The 20,574-nt window shown below is 47.2% G+C and overlaps 1 protein-coding gene across 2 annotated transcripts in view; it reads right to left on the reverse strand.

Moving 5' to 3' along the window:
• Window positions 1-20,574, reverse strand: part of galntl6 (polypeptide N-acetylgalactosaminyltransferase like 6) — a 799,191-nt gene that overhangs the window by 468,973 nt on the left and 309,644 nt on the right. For both annotated transcript variants that reach the window (XM_055632320.1, XM_055632321.1), the window contains one exon: window positions 8,985-9,123. In XM_055632320.1, coding sequence (XP_055488295.1) covers window positions 8,985-9,123 — 139 coding nt within the window. The remainder of the gene's footprint in view (window positions 1-8,984; window positions 9,124-20,574) is intronic.

Consider the following 20,574-nt stretch of genomic DNA (forward strand, 5'->3'; position numbering starts at 1 on the left):
TCTTATCTTTTGAAATATCAGATTTTCTTTTCAGTCGCGAGCAACCCAGCTAAGTGGAGTCTCCATCGAGACATCTCTCTGCGCCTGTGTTGCAGGGGAATACAATGCGCACTTGTCAAAAGGCAAGTGACAACCGCAGCTTTCGAAAATACCAAGCCGATGAGTCTGAGCAACAATTTACATAGTAATTGTCTCCGAATGTCAGTGAATTCAATTTACAGCCTTGGTACCAGTCAGACACCGTTCCTGCACTAATGTAGACTTGTCATTCGGGCTCAATAAAGCCGCGATAAGCAGCCTTTTTTTTTTCGGCAGCGGCTTTTGACAGCTTTGTAAAATTAGCCGGGGAGAGAGGGGAAAGGGAAAAGATGGAACTTCTTCCAAGCCTCACACCTCTGAGCTGATCAATTATTAGCCCTGAATGTTGGCTTCACGCCGCACAACCTTGACATTATCATTTTATTATCACCAGCTTTCCGTGCTAGGGAATGAAATGAGGATTACGGTGCTGCCGCTGGTGTGCTGTAAACCTTGACATGGGATGGGAAACAGCTCTCCCCCCCCGTACAGCCTCCCAGACAGTAAATTGTGCCAGTGCTGATGCAGATGGAATCTTGCATCCATGAAATGTAGAAACAAAGATCTGATGAAGGTTCTCGACCCCCAACTTCACCAATCCATGTTCTCCAGAAATGCTGCCAGACCCGCTGAATTACTCCAGCACTTTGTGTCTAACTTTGGAATAAACCGGCATCTGCAGTTCCTTCCTATCTAAATTCTCTAGCCTCGAGCATTATGTGCCTACCAAAGATGCTTGTTGACCCAAAAGATAGACACAAAGCGCTGGAGAAACTCAGCGGGTCAGGCAGCATCTCTGGAGAGAAAGGCCGGGTGACGTTTTGGGTTGAGACCCTTCTTCAGACCGAAAGTAAAGGGTGGAGGGGGGGGGGGGGGGGGGGGGGGGGGGAGGTGAACAGCAGGAGGTGTAGGTGGATGGAGGTGAATGGATATTGCATCCATTACTTTTGTTTATTTGCTGACAGGGGCACACAAGTTGCTGAAAAGGTCATAATTTTTATTCTTGCTTTCAAGGTAGCAAAGGGCGGTTAAAAAGTCAGACACATGGATCGGAAGAGAATCCCACACAGGCAGGAGGTGTAGGACATGAAGGACATTAGCAAAATATGTGTAGAAAGGAATTGCAAATGTGGGTTTAAACCGAAGATAGGCACAAAATGCTGGAGTAACTCAGCAGGTCAGCCAGTATCTCCGGAGAGAAGGAATGGGTGAGGTTTCGGGCCGAGGCCCTCCTTCAGATGAGGGAGTGGGGGCTCGGAAAGTGGAAATCATTAAAGAAATGAAGGGCGTGTGAGGTATCTTGGACATAGGCCGGGAGAGATTGGACCAGCGGGGATAGGATGGGGTCGAGGTACGTGGAAATCATTTCAGTGGGACAGGAACAGGCAGACACAATGGGTCTGCCAGGGAGTTGTGTTATGGATTTTGGGGAGAAGGGAAAACTGGGCTGTGTGGGGCTGGGAAACGATAAGGTTGGAGGCTATAGAGGGCAGACAGCAGGAAGTGATCAAATCAGAAATGGTCTGAGGGATTATGGCCTGGAGAACCATTCAGTTTGTTAATGGTTTAACATTTGTGGTTATTTACACTAATTTTCTGACTAGATTAATCAATTGTGTATAGAGTTTGTGTATATATGTCACAGTCACACCAGACGTTGGTGAGGCCACATTTGTCTTTGAGATGTGGGAGGGCAACCAGATCACACAGAGCAAACCCATGCAGTCGCAGGGAAAACGTGCAAACTCCACACAGACAGCAGCTGAGGTCGGCATCGAACCCGAGTCTCTGGCGCTGCGAGGCAGCGACTCTACCCGCTGCGCCACCAGTTTTTGTGTTTTATCTAAGATTCCAGGATCTGCAGTTCCTTGTGTCTCCAATCTAGATTTCTGCATTTGACTGGGTTACATGTCCTCAGAAGGTGTTGTCATTTGTGAAGGTTAACAGTTTTGCTGTTGTTATGACTGCAAGAAACAGGCCAATAGGTTTCACGTGAGACTGAAGCTACAGTGGAATGAAAATTACTTTAGAATAAGTTTCAGCTGAAATTGCAGTGATTTGGTGCATGCAAAAATATACTGCAATCACTTTAATCATACTGTGTGAAGTCAACACAGTTTTGTGAGAGGAAAATCATGTTAGATCTATTTGCCGTAGTTCTTTGAAGAGGCGACGACGACAGCGGATAAAGTGGAACTGGTGGATGTAATATCATTATATGTTATTCCAAGCAAAAAGCTCATGGTGTCGGAGGTAACATTGATATGGTAAATGGCTAATAGGAAGTGGCGTAATGTCGGTCTTTTTTCTGGCTGTCAATATGCAATGAAAGCTGTGCCACTGGGATTTGTGGCTGGAATAAAATTTCGTAAAATGGCTGTAAAATACTTGAATGAAGACACTGAAGGCAAATTTGTTAGTGATACAAAGATAGGTAGGTAAGGTGTGTGTATTACAGCCTGGCTCGGAAACTCAAATGCCCAGGAACATAAGAAGATTGTAAAATGTGGTGAACACTGCCCAGTCCATCACAAGTACTGACCTCCCCACCATCGAAGGTATCTGCAAGAGTCACTGCCCCAAAAAGGTAGACAGCATCATCAGAGCAGCACATCACCCTGGTCACACTCTCATTTCACTTTGGTCACCGGAAAGAAGGTATGGGATCCTGAAAACTGTAATGTTCAGGTTCAGGAACAGCTGCTTCCCTGCAACCATCAGCCTCTCCACCAGGGGCGCCGGGGAGATTCAGATTCAGATTCAGAATCAGATTCAATTTTAATTGTCAGTGTACAGTACAGAGACAACAAAATGCATTTAGCATCTCCCTGGAAGAGCCACATAGCAAATGGTTTGAATAAATAATAATAAGTGTCTGGGGGGGGTGGTGATTGGCAGTCACCGAGGTACATTGTTGAGTTGAGTGACAGCCGCCGGGAAGAAGCTGTTCCTCGACCTGCTGGTTCGGCAACAGAGAGACCTGTAGCGCCTCCTGGATGGTAGGAGGGTAAACAGTCCATGGTTGGGGTGAGAGCAGTCCTTGCCGATGCTGAGCGCCCTCCGCAGACAGCGCTTGCTTTGGACAGACTCAATGGAGGGGAGCGAGGAACCGGTGATGCGTTGGGCAATTTTCACCACCCTCTGCAATGCCTTCCGGTCGGAGACAGAGCAGTTGCCATACCATACTGTGATGCAGTTGGTAAGGATGCTCTCGATGGTGCAGCGGTAGAAGTTCACCAGGTTCTGAGGAGACAGATAGACCTTCTTCAGTCTCCTCAGGAAGAAGAGACGCTGGTGAGCCTTCTTGATCAGAGTAGAGGTATTGTGGGTCCACGAGAGGTCATCGGAGATGTTGACTCCCAGGAACCTGAAGCTAGAAACACGTTCCACCCATGTGGATGGGGGTGTGCGTGCCGCCTCTGGACTTCCTGAAGTCTACAATGAGCTCCTTGGTCTTCTTGGAATTAAGGGCCAGGTTGTTGTCAGTGCACCATGCTGCTAAGTGCTGGACCTCCTCCCTGTAGGCCAGCTCATCGTTGTTGCTGATGAGGCCAATTACCGTTGTATCATCTGCATACTTGATGATGGTGTTAGTACCATGTACAGGTGTGCAGTCATAGGTGAAGAGGGAGTAGAGGAGGGGGCTCAGCACACAGCCCTGTGGAACGCCGGTGTTCAGGGTGAGGGTTGAAGAGGTGTGCTTGTCTAACCTAACAGACTGGGGTCTGTTGGTTAGAAAGTCCAGTATCCAGTTGCAGAGGGAGGGGTCGATGCCCAGGTTACCGAGTTTGGTGATCAGTTTTGATGGTATAATGGTGTTGAATGCTGAGCTGTAATCGATGAACAGCATTCTTACGTAAGTGTCTCTGTTGTCGAGGTGGTAGAGGGCGGAGTGAAGTGCCGTTGAGATGGCATCCTCCGTACTCCTGTTCTTGCGGTAGGCAAACTGATAGGGATCCAGTGTGGGGGGTAGGCAGCTTTTGAGGTGTGCCAGGACCAGCCTCTCGAAGCACTTGGTGATGATGGGGGTAAGTGCAACTGGGCGGAAGTCGTTGAGGCTTGCCGCAGTGGAGTGTTTTGGCACTGGCACGATGGAGGTGGTTTTAAGGCAAGTGAGGACAACTGCTTGGGCAAGTGACAGGTTGAAGATGTCAGTCCAGACGTCTGTCAGCTGCGCAGCACAGGCCCTGAGCACGCGCCCGGGGATGCCGTCAGGGCCAGCAGCTTTACGTGCATTAGTCCTACTCAGTGCCACGTACACGTCGTAGGGGGTGAGTGTGAGGGGTTGGTGATCGGCAGGTAGCACAGCCTTGATGGCTGCCCTGCTGGCAGTCTGTCATCTTTTCACATTTTTTGTTATTTTTTAGTTTGTTAAAGTTGTGTTTTAATGTTCTTCGGTTTGTTTTATGTGGGGGGAGGGGGGAGGGGATCGAGGGAAACTTTTTTTTCAAGCTCTTACCTCCTCGGAGATGTGATCAATTTTCGGATCACATTCACCGGGCGCTCTGCGGCCTACCATCGATGGAGCTGGAAGCCTGCTCGAACTGTCGTGAGCCCCACCGCGGGGTGCGGACTTAATATCGGAGCTGATCTTTTGCCTGGGATCACTCCCACCGCGGCCTGCGGACTTAGCATCAAAGGCTCGCAACCAGGTGAGGCCGAGTCAGGAGCTCCAATGTCGCGAAAGGTTCGACCAGCTCTGACGCAAGGTTTGATCGCCTGGCACAGGGGGAGCTGAAATCCCCCCGATGCGGGAGTGGATCGCCTCGACACGGAGGGCCCGAACGCCGGCGGTTACGGGAGTTAAGATCATCCCGTCAATGGAGGGCTCGAGGCCCACGACCGAGGAAGAACAAAAAGAAGAGACTTGAACTTTATTTTACCTTCCATCACAGTGAGGAATGTGTAGGAGACACCGTGGTGGATGTTCATGTTAAAATGTGTTTTTTTTTGAGTGATCTGTTGCTTTTAATTGTTTGACTGACCTGGCCAATGAAATTCCTCGTATGTTGAAAACATACATTGCGAATAAAGTGTGATTCTGATTCTGATTCTATTAAACACTGCAACTTCCAAATAAGCTCAGAACTATATAGACTTGGAGGCATTGTTTTTGTCTTTGCACTAATGATGTTTGTTTATTTTTAAATATAGTATTTTAAATATATATTTAGACAAGAATACAAATGTAAGCAAGGACGAGTCTCATCCCGGTCACTTCTCCCTTCATCCATCAGCCAAGAGGTACAGAATTGTGAAAACCCATACCTCCAGATTTAGGGACAGTTTCTTCCCAGCTGCTACCAGGCAACTGAACCATTCTATCACCAACTCGAGAGTGGTCTTGATCTCCCATTCACCTCATTGGAGACCTTAGCACTATCTTTAATTGGACTTTACAGAACTTTATCTTGCACGAAACATTATTCCCTCTATCAGTACACTGTGGATGGCTCGATTGTAATCATGTACAGTCTTTCCTCTGACTGGATAACACGCAACAAAAACTTTTCACTGTTCCTCGGTACACGTAACAATAAATTAAACTAGAGTAAACTATGGTATGATAAAAGCTATGGTGTGATAAATACCGTGGTAAAAGCTAGCTTCTCTCAGCTTCGGATGATTGCTAAAATAAAACAATTCCTCCAGTTTGATGATCTGGAAAAGATCATCCACACATTCATCTCCTCCCGCCTAGATTACTGCAACTCCCTCTACACTGGCATCAGCCAATCTTCCCTGTCCCGCCTGCAACTGGTCCAAAACGCCGCAGGGCAGCGAGACTCCTGACGGGCACCCGAAAAAGGGACCACATCACCCCGATCCTGGCCTCTCTCCACTGGCTCCGTATAAACTTCAAGATACTCCTCCATGTCTACAAAGCTCTCAATGGGCTTGCCCCCACCTACATAAAAAGTCTTCTCACCCACTACTCCACCTCCAGGCCCCTCAGATCGGCCAACTTGGGGTTGCTGAATATCCCACGGTCTAGGCATAAGCTCAGGGGTGACCGCGCCTTTGCGGTTGCAGCCCCTAGACTGTGGAACAGCATCCCCTTTCCCATCAGAACTGCCCCCTCCATCGACTCTTTTAAGTCAAGACTTATCTATACCCCCAAGCCTTTCCTGACGTCCTCTGAGCGAGGGCTACATGTATATATGTATGTAGTCTGTTTTGTTGTGCTATTCTTATAACAAATGAAAAGCACTTTGGCCAACGAGAGTTGTTTTTTAAATGTGCTATATAAATAAATGTGGCTTGACTTGACTTGACTAAACTAAATGTGTAGGAAGAAACTCCAGATGTGGGTTTACAGTGAGACAGACACAAGATAGACACAAAATGCTGGAGTAAATCGTCAGGCTAGAGGCACAGGAGTGTGAAAACCCACATCTCCAGATTCAGGGACAGTTTCTTCCCAGCTGTTATCAGGCAACTGAACCATCCTATCACCAACTAGAGAGTGGTCCTGACCTCCCATCCACCTCATTGGACACCTTTAATTGGACTGTACAGAACTTACCTTGCACCAAACTTTATTCCCTTTATCCTGTATCTGTACACTGAGGTCGGCTTGATTGGAATAATGTGTTGTCTTTTCGTTGACTGGATAACACGCAACAAATAATTCTTCACTGTACCTCGGTACATTACAATAAACTAAAATGTTATTTAATCTCCGATAATGTAACTGCCGGGTTTGGAGATGAGTTTCTATAAGGTATCCAATTCCACATGGACCAGTCAAGTCAAGTTACTTTTATTTATATAGCACATTTAAAACACAACTCTCGTTGGCCAAAGTGCTTTACATTGGTGTAAGAATAGTATAACAAACAACAGTGGTTCATAGGCTAAATACAAACATCACTACATACATATAGCCCTCGCTCAGAGGACGTCAAGAAAGGCTTGGGAGTAGAGATGTGTTTTTAGTCTCGACTTAAAGGAGTCGATGGAGGGGGCAGTTCTGATGGGAAGAGGGATGCTGTTCCACAGTCTAGGAGCTGCAACCGCAAACGCGGTCGCCCCTGAGCTTATGCCTAGACCGCGGGATATTCAGCAACCCCAAGTCGGCCGATCTGAGGACATTTGTGTCATGGACATTTTCAACACTTTGGGTGCCATTGGTATTAAGTTAATGGGCTGGAAAGTTAGAGGTCTGGATGTGAAATAGGTTTCAAATCCCAGCACAGTATCTGGACAATTTAAAAGCAGTTAATTGAATAAATTGTATGGCTTGTGTCTCCTCATGGTGACCTGATACAATCAGATTGTCGTAAAATTTCATCTGGTTCACTGATGTCCTTCACAGTGGGAAAGTTGCTATGGTTACCCACACTGACCTACATGGGATTACACAGAGCACGGAACAGTACAATACAGGAACGGGCCCTTCAGCCCACCATAACCACACATAGAAACATAGAAAATGGCAGGAGGCCATTTGGCCTTCGAGCCAGCACCACCATTCATTGTGATTGTGGCTGATCATACACAATCAGTAACCCGTGCCTGCCTTCTCCCCATATCCCTTGATTCCGCTAGCCCCTAGAGCTCTATCTATCTCATACGAAACATAATGCCTAGATAAACTAATCTCCTCTGCCTGCACATGATCCATATCCCTCCATTCCCGCATATACATGTGCCTATTAAAAAGCCTCTTAAATGCCACTATTGTATCTGCCCCCACCACCACCGCCCCTGGCAGCACATTACAAGCCCCCACCACCCTCTGTGTAATAGTCTTGTTCTGCACATCATTAAAGTTTAACTTTAATTTTGTTTAGTCTCTAAATGAAACAAAATTATTTAATATGGCTGAAGAGTATTTATGAAGTCTTATTCTGAGGACGTCACCTATCTATGTCCTCCAGAGATGCTGCCTGATCCACTGTGTTACTCCAGCACTTTGTTTTTACACATTGTTTATAACCACGGCCTGCTCATTTCTTTACCCTGGACAAAATGTATCGGTGACGTTTCGTGTCGGGAACCTTCTTCAGACTGAAAGTAGGGGTGGGGGGTGGGGAGGGTGAAGGACTGGAAGTGAGAAAAGACCAGGACAAAACCGGGTTGTTGAGCCTGATTTGTCCTGGTGGCTTCTCCCCTCCAGTTCTTACCCCCACGCCGTCCTCCGTTCCTACTTTCCAACTGAAGAAGGTTCTCGACCTGAAATGTCACCCATCCTATTTCTTCAGGGATGCTGCCTAACCTTCTGAGTTACACCAGCATTTTGTGGCTAACTTTGGTATAAACCAGCATCTGCATTCCTTCCTATCCATTTTCTAAATCCTTATATGTGGAAGATAACCATCCTATCATAACTAGAGAGCGGTCCTGAGCTACTAACTACCTCATTGGAGACTCTCAGACTATATTTAATCAGACTACTGGACTTTATCTTGCTCTAAGCATTATTCCCTTTATCCTGTATCAGTACACTGTGGATGGCTTGATTATGTATAGTCTTTCCTCTGACTGGATAACACGCACTAAAAAACTTTCCGCTGTACCTCGGTACACGTAACAATAAATTGAACTAAAGTAAACTAAATGTGTAGGAAAAAACTCCAGATGCGGGTTTACAGCAACGAAGGACACAAAATGCTGCAGTGACTCAGTGGTTCAGGCAGCATCTCTGGAGAAAAGGAATAGATGAAGTTTCGGGTCGAGACCCTTCTTCAGACTGTGATTCATGGGAGAGGGAAACCAGAGGTATGAAAAGGTACAGGACAAATCAGAGCCGGTACCGATGACCCTGGAAACGTGGAGCCCACAATGACCGTTGTTGGCTGTGGAAGAGGTGATACCGAAAGGATACGAACAGTGGAACTAGCAGTAGTGAAAATTAGCCTGAGGGTAAATAGTTATGACATTAGCCTTCCGTTTTTACTCACTTTGGATGGCGAATATCAGGCAGAGAGCGGTCCAAGGCGATGTTGTTGCTGACAAAAATGTTGAATCCGTTTTCTCTGTACATTGAATCGGACTGATCCTCCTCCGCCAGTGGGTACGGCTTCCCGTGCTCACCCTTTCCTGCAACAAAGATTGAGATCACCAGTCCATACTCGACAAGTAGCCCCAGGGCGGTTGAGGCCCTCAAGCCCACATAACCACCGTGACAAGTGTCATAGAGACATGGAGACACAGAGACAAGGGGACACGGGGAAATGGGGACACGGGGAAATGGGGATACGGGGACATGGGACATGGGATATTGGACATGGGGCATAGGACATAGAGACACGAGGACACGGGGACAAGGGACATGGGGACAAGGGACAAGGGACATGGGGACACGGGGACACGGGACATAGGGACACGGGGACATGGGACATGGGGACACGGGGACATGGGGACATGGGGACATGGGGACATGGGGACATAGGGACATAGGGGACACGGGACATGGGGACACGGGGACAAGCAACATGGGGACACGGGGACACGGGACATGGTACACGGGGTCACAGGACATGGGGACATGTGACATGGGGACACGGGGACACGGGGACATGGAGACAAGGGGACACGAGTCGTTGAAACGCAGAGACATGGCATCATACAGCATGGAAACAGGCAACTATGGAACAATTTGGCCTCGCCACCCAACATGTCCCATCTTCACTAGTCCCACCTGCCTGAGTTTGGCCCATATCCCTCTAAAGCTGTCCTATCCATGTACCTATCTAAATGTTCCTTAAACATGCGGTGGTTGCCAATACCTTGCAGGTAGTGGAACAGGTTCTTCGGACAACAAAAACATAACGGCACGGAAACACTGTTTGGGGTGAAAATCTCCAGAGGCCCCCGTTCCCACTTAGGGGACAACCTGAACTTAAACCTCTTAGTATTAATTTCCACCCCCCCCCTCAGGTTGTCTGTGGTTCAGTTCCCCGAGGTTACAGGTGAATCCGTGCATCTGCAGGTTGTGGAATGCAGGTTAGGGAAAGCTGGGCAAAAACCTTTCATGGGAAACCGCACGGGATCCTGACCCAAAACACAAAGTCCCTCCAGAGATGCTTCCGTTCCCAGAGTTTCTCCAGCACTTGGCTCTGACAGGGGCAGCTGGTTTCATCTTTTAGGTTATGCAACGTTAAAAATTCCCCCCCCGAGTCACCCACCTCTGTACACTATGTCCACACTAATTCTTGTTATCCCAGACTAGCATCAAGCAGAATCTGTGCGTTTACCCTTGCAATGAAAATTATCGAAAGCAGGGCAACACCTTTCATGGGAAACTCTGAAGAAGGATCCTGACCCAAAACACCACCTGTCCATTCCCTCCAGAGATGCGACCTGACCCATTGAGTTACTCCTGTGCACTTACTGCTGTGACTGTAAGCTGGCCACTGTACCGCTTGCCACTTTGCTGTTTGTACCCGCTATATAATATGTACCATATAACCATATAACAATTACAGCACGGTAACTGGCCATCTACCGCTGCCCTGTACCGCTGCGCCATGCCGCTGCGCAACTGTTTTTTGCGCCACTGTACCGCTGCCCACTGCGCCACTGTACCACTGCATTGCACCATGCACCACTGTACCACTGTCCGCTTCACCACTGCCCACTGTGCCACTACCACTGTACCGCTGTGCCAAACTACCGCTGCAACTGTAAAACCACTGTACCGCTCCCACTGTACCTACGCGACTGTACAGCGTCCGCTGTACTGTGCACACTACCACTGTTGCACCACTAACCGCTATGTTATCCCAGTTTTGCGCATCCCACACACTGTGGGCAATTGCAGATGCCACTGTACCCTACAAACCTGCATGTCTTTGTAATGCGGAAGGGAACCGAAGCATCCAGAGAAATCCCATGCGGTTGCAGTGAGAACGTACAAACTCCGTACAAAGAGCACCCAAAGTCAGGATCCAACCCGGGTCACTGGTGCTGCGAGGCAACAACTGTACCGCTGCACCACTGTACCGCTGCTGCGCCACTGTACCGCTGTACCACTGTACCGCTGCACCACTGTACCGCTGTACCGCTGCGCCACTGTACCGCTGCACCACTGCACCGCCACTGTACCGCTGCGCCACTGTACCGCTGCACCACTGTACCGCTGCGCCACTGTACCGCTGCGCCACTGTACCACTGCGCCACTGTACCGCTGCCGCCACTGCACCACTGCGCCACTGCGCCACTGCGCTGCACCGCTGCACCACTGTACCACTGTACCACTGCACCACTGTACCACTGCGACCACTGTGCCACTGCGCCACTGTACCACTGCATCACTGCGCCACTGTACCACTGTACCACTGTACCACTGTACCGCTGCACCACTGTACCACTGTACCGCTGCGCCACTGTACTGTACCGCTGCGCCACTGTACCACTGTACCGCCGCTGTGCCGCTGCGCCACTGACCGCTGCGCCACTGCGCCACTGTACCGCTGCGCCACTGTACCGCTGCGCCACTGTACCGCCACTGTACCACTGCGCCACTGTACGCCACTGCGCCACTGTACCACTGTACCGCTGCGCCACTGTACCGCTGCGCCACTGCGCCACTGTACCACTGTACCGCTGCGCCACTGTACCGCTGCGCCACTGTGCCGCTGCGCCACTGTGCCGCTGTACCGCTGCGCCACTGTACCGCTGCGCCACTGTACCCACTGTACCGCTGCGCCACTGTGCCGCTGCGCCACGACCGCTGCGCCACTGTACCGCTGCGCCACTGTGCCGCTGCGCCACTGTACTGCTGCGCCACTGTACCGCTGCGCCACTGTACCACTGTGCAGTTTCTTTTAGCTCAAACCTAACCTCAGTGACCTGCATCTTCACCAGTTTTAACGATTTGTCCAAGAGTCCCTGAACAATATCGAGCTGATCTCATAAAAGATTCACAAGCTCATGTGTAAAGAAATTATTCTTCTTCCCTTTCCGTTATTTTAGTTGAGCTTACTGTCACGTGTACTGGGGAACAGTGAAAAGCATTTTGTTGCGTGCTATCCAGTTAACAGAAAGACTATATATGATTACACTCGCGTTGTCCACAGTGTACAGATACATCAAATAAATAATGTTTGATGCAAGATAAAGCCCAGTAAAACTGAGTAAAGATAGCTGGAGGGTCTCCCATGAGGTGGATGAGAGGGAAAGACTGCTCTCTAGCTTATAATAAGATGGTTCAGTTGCCTGATAACAGCTGGAAGAAACAGTCCCGATTTCCTTTCCCTCAGTGACAAATTCAAACTGATGGCCATCGATCCAATTAGCGTGAAAATCTTTTGGTGTTCCCTCAAAATGACCTCTTCCAATTATAGGAATAGATGAAATATGTTCATATCCTTGAATAGAAATGGTTGTATCAGTGTGAGTTTTGCATCCCTGTTTGACATTATGGTGAAGCAATGATATAAGATCTTGCTGACTTCAATATCCTTTCAATAATGGGGTTCTTAAAAGCACACATCCAGTCTTATTCCCTGACCTTGATTCAAACCATTTGATCATCACTGTTCCCACGAGCAAAAGGGTTGTCTCCTCAGAAGACATACATTTAAAATAATTAGCCGGAAAAACGCTGGGGGTTGTGGGGAGGAGAACTTTATATAAAGTCAGCAAGTTTATGATCTCGAAGTGAGAAAAGATTTAATAGTGATGTTCAAAAGGGAATTGGATAAGTACTTGAAAGGGAAGTTTGCAGAGCCATAAGAGCAGTAAGAATAGGACTAATTGGTTCGTTCTTTCTAAGAGCCAGCAAAGATTCAATGAACCATCTGTTCTCCTATGCAGTAAGATACCATGATTTAACAAAAAAAAATCATAAGGGATCAAGTCAAATGATAGCACAGTGGTGCAGTGGTGGATTTGCTGCCTTACAGTGAGCTCGATCCTGACCACGGGCACTGTCTATACGGAGATTGTACATTCTCCCTGTGACCGCATGGGTTTTCTCTGGGTGCTCTCGTTTCCACCCTCATTCCATAGACATACAGGTTTATGGGTTAATTAGCTTCTGTAAAATTGTAAATTGTCCCTAGTGTGTAGGATAGTGTTAGTGTACAGGGTGATCGCTAATTGGTTTACGTAAATAGCCCCTAGTATGTAGGATCTGGGACAGCAAAGGACTGGGACAGCAAAGGACTAGAATACAGATGATTGTTAGTCAATAGACAATAGATAATAGACAATAGGTGCAGGAGTAGGCATTCTGCCCTTCGAGCCAGCATCGCCATTCTATATATCATGGCTGATCATCCGCAATCAGTACCCCGCTCCTGTCTTCTCCCCATATCCCCTGACTCCGCTATCTTTGAGAACACTATCTAACTCTCTCTTGAAAGCATCCAGAGAATTTCACAGATTCACAACCTTCTGTGTGAAGAAGTTTTTCCTCATCTCCGTTCAAAATGGCTTACTCCTTATTCTTAAACTGCGGCCCCTGGTTATGGACTCCCCCAACATCAGGAACATGTTTCCTGCCTCTAGCGTGTTCAAACCCTTAATAATGTTATAGGTTTCAATAAGATTCCCTCTCATCCTTCTAAATTCCAGGGTATACAAGCCCAGCCGCTCCATTCTCTCAGCATATGACAGTCCCGCCATCCCAGGAATTAACCTTGTGAACCTACACTGCACTCCCTCAACGACAAGAATGTCCTTCCTCAAATTTGGAGACTAAAACTGCACACAATTACTACAGGTATGGTCTTACTAGGGCCCTGTACAACTGCAGAAGGACCTTTTTGCTCCTATATTCAACTCCTCTTGTTATGAAGGACAACATGCCATTTGCTTTCTTCTCTGCCAGCATGCTATACCTGCAATGCTTACTTTCAGCGACTGATGAACAAGGACCCCCGGATCCTGTTGTACTTCCCCTTTTCCCAACTTGACACCATTCAGATAATAATCTGCCTTCCTGTTTTCCTCACAGACCTGGTGGACCGAAGGGCCTGTTTCCATTCAGTATCTCTAAACTAAACCAGACTTTCTGTTCTGACTGTCAAGTTGTTTTACAAACACTATTACTTATACATCCCGCAGGTTTGCAGGTCAATTGGCTTCTGTAAGTTGCCTCTAGTGTGCAGGATAGAATTAGTGTATGGGTGATTGCTGGTCGGCGTGGACTCGGTGGGCCAAATAGCTTATATCTACGCTGTCTCTAAATTAAATAATAGTCAAGCTGAGTTTAACGTTATTTGCGCAGTAAAATGAGGTGTAGTTACAATGAAAATATTGCTTGCAGCAGCAGAGCAGGCAGCATAGACTCAGACAACACACAGGAAGATAAATTATATATTAATTTCACATACATTCTGCAAGACAATGAAGAGAAGAAAAAACTGCACAAAATAAAGACATTAGTGCAAAAGACAACTCGAAAGAACTGACAAGAGGATTTGTGCTCGGAATCTGAGGATGAAGATAAAGTACTAAAGGAGTACTTTGCATCTGCTTTCGCCCAACAGGAGAACATGAAGGACAGTGTGATCAGTGTGGAGAATACTAATCTGCAAGGGCAGTTTGAAATTAAGAATGAGGAGGTGTTGGGGCTTTTGAAGAGCATGAAGGTGGATACATCCCCAGGACTTGATTGGATCTACACCAGGTCATTGAGCGAGTTAAGAGAGGAGATTGCAGGAGCTTTGACGAAGATCTTTGCATCCTCTCTAACCACAGGTGAGGTTCTAGAGGACTGGAGAAAAGCTAATGTTATTCTTTCGACTTTAGAGATACAGCGTCAAAACATGCCCTTGGCCCACCAGATTCTTCGGGATAGGATTTACTCCCATTAGGAAGAGAATGTGCAAATTAGGGAGAGTCATCGTGGTTTTATACATACCAAGTCTTGTCTTACTAACTTGATTGAGTTTTTTTCAGGAGGTGACGCAAGTGATCAATGAGGGTAGGGTTGTGGACTAACCTCACAATGGAGTCTAAGGCAGCAACTCTACCACTGCGCCAGTGTGCCACACTTAGCCCTCAGCCTGCTATACTTCAGCGTTTCAAATACTTAACTGAATGTAAGCAGGCAGTGAAGAAAGCGAATGGCATGTTGGCCTTCGTAACAAGAGGAGTTGAGTATAGGAGCAAAGAGGTCCTTCTGCAGTTGTACAGGGCCCTAGTGAGACCGCACCTGGAGTATTGTGTGCAGTTTTGGTCTCCAAATTTGAGGAAGGACATTCTTACTATTGAGGGAGTGCAGCGTAGGTTCATGAGGTTAATTCCCGGGATGGCGGGACTGTCATATGTTGATAGAATGAAGCGGCTGGGCTTGTATACACTGGAATTTAGAAGGATGAGAAGGGATCTTATTGAAACATATAAGATTATTAAGGGATTGGACAGGCTAGAGGCAGGAAACATGTTCCCGATGTTGGAGTAGTCCAGAACCAGGGGCCGCAGTTTAAGAATAAGGGATAGGCCATTTGGAAAGTAGATGAGGAAAAACATTTTCACCTAGAGACTTGTGAATCTGTGGAATTCTCTGCCTCAGAAGGCAGTGGATGCCAATTCTCTGGATGCTTTTAATAGAGAGGTGGATAGAGCTCTTAAAGATAATGGAGTCAGGGAATATGGTGAGAAGGCAGGAACGGGGTACTAATTGTGGATGATCAGGCATGATCACAGTGAATGGCGGTCCTGGCTCGAAGGGCTGAATGGCCAACTCCTGCATGTATTGTTGAATGTTGTGACACTCCTGGCCTCTCTCTCTGCCCATCAGCAGTGAGTGAGTGAAAAACCCTCAGATTTCATTCAACTTCTGAATGAAAAAAAATCATCCCAAAATCCTTGATAAATATCCCACCCCTTGCTCTCTGTCTTTCTCAATGAATCTTGGTAATGTTCACATTTCATGTACGAATAATAAATTAAAACAAAAAACCTCCCACTGTCCCATTTGATTTTGTGAGTTTAGGTGCAAACTTCAAGCAAATTTATTCTTGCATATAACTTAAATGCATTAGTTTAGTTTAGATTATTGTCAGGTGTACCGAGGTACAGTGAAAAGTTGTTTGTTGCGTGCTATCCAGTCAGTGGAAAGACTGTACACGATAACTATCGAGCCATCCACAGTGTACGGATAAAGGGTAAAACATATGATGCAAGATTAAACCCAGTAATGTCAGATTAAAGACAGTTTGAGAGTCTCCAATGAGGTAGGACTTCTCCGTGGATTATCACGTTGTTGTGGTGGAGCTTGTGTGGTCCTGAGATCCTGAGAGCGATGCAGTCTGGAGCTATGCTCCTGGTAGGGTCACCCATGGCAGTAAGATTGATGGGTCTCTGACGAAGAGCAATCTAACCAAGACCTCAATGGTGGAACAGGTGGAGGATGATGGCTGACTTTAGTGGAGCGTCACAACGGCTGGGAAGGCGGATGAAGGCTGCAGCAGAAAAGGGGATCCGGTCATCTTGGACTCCATGCCACTGGATCCTGACCCAGATCTATCAAGGACCGTGTGGTGGCTGTCTGTGCACCAGTCTCCCCACATTAATCAAAGTCACACACAGGCGTCCCCCATGAGAGGACAGTCATATTTGTTTCGACCGCCGATGATGAGATAGCAGGAAGGAACTGCAGATGCTGATTTAAAGTGAAAGCTGCAGTAACTCAGTGGGACAAGCTGCATCTCTGGAGAGAAGAAATGGGTTATGTTTTGGGTCGAGACCCTTCCTCAGATAGTAGCTCAGGATCACGCTCTAGTTTTTGATAGGATGATTCAGTTACCCGATAACAACTTCGAAGAATCTGTCCCAGAATCTAAAGGTGTGTGTTTTCACACCTCTGTATCTCTTGCCTCATGGGAGAGGGGAGAAGAGGGAGAGGATGAAACTGGTCCTTGTTTGTGCCGCTGGTCAAGCCGAGTCAGCGTGAAGTGTAGATGGAGTCCATGGAAGGCAGGTTGGTTTGTGTGATGGTCTGGGATGCGACTGTAAAAATGACTATAAATATCATACAACATCTTGGAAAATTAAATCCTCGACTTCTGTTTTGCCATAAACGTCAAGTGTAGTTAAATATATGAACCTAGTGCTGTGGAAATGTAAAATAGAACTTGGTAAAATTACTCAGGAGACATAATTGGCATGACGTACCCATTGTAAGCTACTGCTTAATGTAATCATACCTCACCTCACTCATTTCTTACTTTTATAGAAAGAGGATCAAATATAAATGTTAACAGTTAGTTATTATCAGAGGGGACAGAGGTTAAAAGAAGAATTTGATGTGGCTGATAAAGACTCTAACATTTCACCTTGTCAAGTAAGCTAATAGTCACGTAGACTGACCTCTATTAATCTTCTGGGAGCTCAGGGAGACAGGTGCAATGAGAAAACATATGTAGGCTAAAGGTTCATCATTAATTTATTAGCAAACTGATCAGTCGACACATCAGAGAGGTAAGGATAGAAGTGCGGCTGCCAAATATACTCGCATCATGGGCCACTCAGCCATCTGCGAGTCATTGGTTTTAGTTTTAGTTTAGAGATACAGTGTGGAAACAGGAGCTCCCGGAGAAAACCCACGCAGGTCACGAGGAGAACGTACAAACTTCGTACAGACAAGCATACGTAGTCAAGGTTTGAACCCGGGTCTCTGGCACTATAAGGCAGCAACTCTACCGCTGTGCCACTGAGCTGCCCTGGTAGTTGAGCAGAAACGCGTGCAAGCAGGTGCAGCTGACTGGCGCATTTGGAGTTGTAGGAGTGAGTGCTGAGGGACACAGTGAGCCTCGGTGTGGCCACCGCAAAGGCACAGGCACAAAGCACTGCAGTTGCTGGAATCTGGAGACGTAAAAAGACGAGGGCTTTGTGGAAGAACTCAACGGATCAGGCAGCCTCCGCGGAAGGAATTGGAAAGCCGATGTCTCGAGTTGAAACCTTCATGTGGACTGGAAGAAAAAGTAGCTTAAAAGCCTTATGGAGTCATAGAGCCATAGAGTAATAAACAAACGCTTCGGCCCAACTAGCCCACACCGACCAACATGCCCCTATCTACACTAGTCCCACCTGCCTGTACTTGGCCTACATCCCTCAAAATCTATCCTATCCAGGTATATGTCAAAATGCCTCTTAAATATTATGATAGGACCTCCCTCATCTACCTCTAGAAGCTCATTCAATATGCCAACCATCCTTTGTGTAAAGAAATTTTACCCCTGAGGTAGCTGTTGAATCTTCCCCCCCTCATTGTAAACCTATGTGTCTTCTTCTAGATTCCCCAACTCTGGGTAAAAGTATGCATTTAACCGATCTTCCCTCAATACACCTCTGTACACCTCTATGGGATCACCCTCTTCCTTTTGCGCTTGGAGGAATAAAGTCCTAGCCTGCTCAATCTCTCCCAATAACAAAGTTCTCGCCTGCTTAACCTCCCCCCCCCCCCCCCCCCCCCCCCCCCCCCCCCACCCCCCTATAACAGTCAAGGAAATAGATAGGATAGACAGTCAGAACGTTTACCCCAGCATGGAAATATCAGAGTGGGCATAGTTTTCACGTCAGAGGGGCAGAGCTTAAAGAAGATGTGTGGGGAATTTATTTTTTTACACATGGTGTGGCGCGTGCTTGGAATGTGCTCCCAGGGGTGGTGGAGACAGATGCAATTGTAGCATTAAGAGGTTTTAGCTAGGCACATGGATATGCAGGGAATGGAGGGATCTCCAGATTAATAGGTCTGTCTTCGGGACACCATTCCTGAACTTAACCACCATGCTGAGGGAATCTGTTCCCAGTAGCAGATGGTTTAAGGATCTAAAACTTTGGGCAAAGGATACAAGCAGATGCGAGGGAAAATCTTTTATATTCAGAATGGTAGCAAACTCCAAGAGATGGTGGGAACAGATTCAATCAAGATTTACAAGACAAAAATTGGATAATCACAGAAGATCAAATAATCTGGGGAATTTGCAGATTCAGTAATAGCTTCTGTCCAGCAACGATCAGGCTCCTAATCACTTCATAACTCGAACCCAAGCAGCTACGAGCTTTGTCTCTGAATGTCTCTTTGGTTGTACTGCGGACTTTGGTTTTGGGCACAGTTATAGTTATCAAGTATTATTGTTATTAGTAAAGTCCTGCCGCATTGAAACAGGCCCTTCAGCCCAACCTGCCCATGCCGACCAAGATGCCCCATCTAAACTAGTCCCATTTCCCTGCTTTTTGCCCATGACCCTCTAAAGCTTTCCTTTCCAATTGCCTGTCCTAAAGTCTTTCAAATGTTGCCATAGTACCTGCTTCAGTTACACCTCTGGCAGTTCATTCCACATTCCCACCACCATTGAAATTTTAAAATTATGACATATTATCTGTGTGTTTTGAGTTTACGGGACTGTTGAATACGCATGCTCTCTCTATGATCGCCAGTTGTTTTTGCACGCTGCTACCCTGATGAAAGCGATACTCCAATGATGCAGCTGGATTCTCTGCTGGGGTTGGGAGTGGATGTGGACCTTTTCCTCTGGAGGCCCACTGTTACAATGGCGGTCCAGTAGTGGACTCAACCAGGCAACTGCAAGGTGCCCAACAACCTCAATTCTCTGGACTACCCCTCATGCCAAATCCACCTCCACCATCCCTCTACCTGTCAACCCCTACATCTGCCAAGTCATTCTCAACAGGGAATTACCATCCACTTAATCCGTGGCTCAAAAATGTCCCCGTCCCCACACGATAAACAGCAGAGCAATGATAAATGACTCTACCTCGGATTCACTTCTCTCGGCTGTGAACCGCAGCCCATAAATCACCCGTTTCCTTACAGTGAGGCGACCATCCAGCATCGCTGTCTACTTGCCGTGTTTTGTTGGAATCCTCTTTGTCCGACAGGTTGACTAATGGCAGAAAACCAGCTGCTTTATTGCCCATGCAGTAAATCAGTGCACTGGCTTGTCCAATTTAAACTCTGACGGATACTCCAGACGTGATCTGATACTAATGCTCCCTCAACACTGCTCCTGGCCTCAGCCTCTCCACGGGCCCAGCAGCACTGAACCTTGCTGGCAGAGTTACAGCAATCTCAGGTTCAATCCTGTTTAGTTCAGCTTGAAGCTTACATCTTGTCCCAGTAGCCAGGATGAATGGCTTTGATTTCTTAAAGGCTACGTTGTCTTCTGCTTTTGTTCCTTGCAAATTCTTCCAGCATTTCTCAGGTGTGGCTCAGCTGGTAATACCCTCAACTCCGAGTCTTTACTTTATGGGCTCAAGTCGGATCACAGAAACCCCCCCCCCCACTGCGCGTTAAAAAAATGCATGAAAAACCTCTGATGCAGCACTGAGAGAAGGCTACACTGTCAAGGGTGTTATCATTTGAACAGAACATAGAACAGTACAGCACAGGGACAGGTCATTCCCCAGGCCCGCAACCTTGGCGTGATCTTTGATTCCACCCTCTCCCTTGAGCCTCACATCTGCCATGTCATTAAAACCTCCTTCTTTCACCTCTGCAACATCACCAATATCAGACCCTCTCTCACACCTCCCACTGCTGAAAGACTCATCCATGCCTTCATCTCCTCC

The sequence above is a fragment of the Leucoraja erinacea genome, chromosome 3 (genome assembly GCF_028641065.1).
Source record: "Leucoraja erinacea ecotype New England chromosome 3, Leri_hhj_1, whole genome shotgun sequence".
In the NCBI taxonomy this organism is placed as follows: domain Eukaryota; kingdom Metazoa; phylum Chordata; class Chondrichthyes; order Rajiformes; family Rajidae; genus Leucoraja; species Leucoraja erinaceus.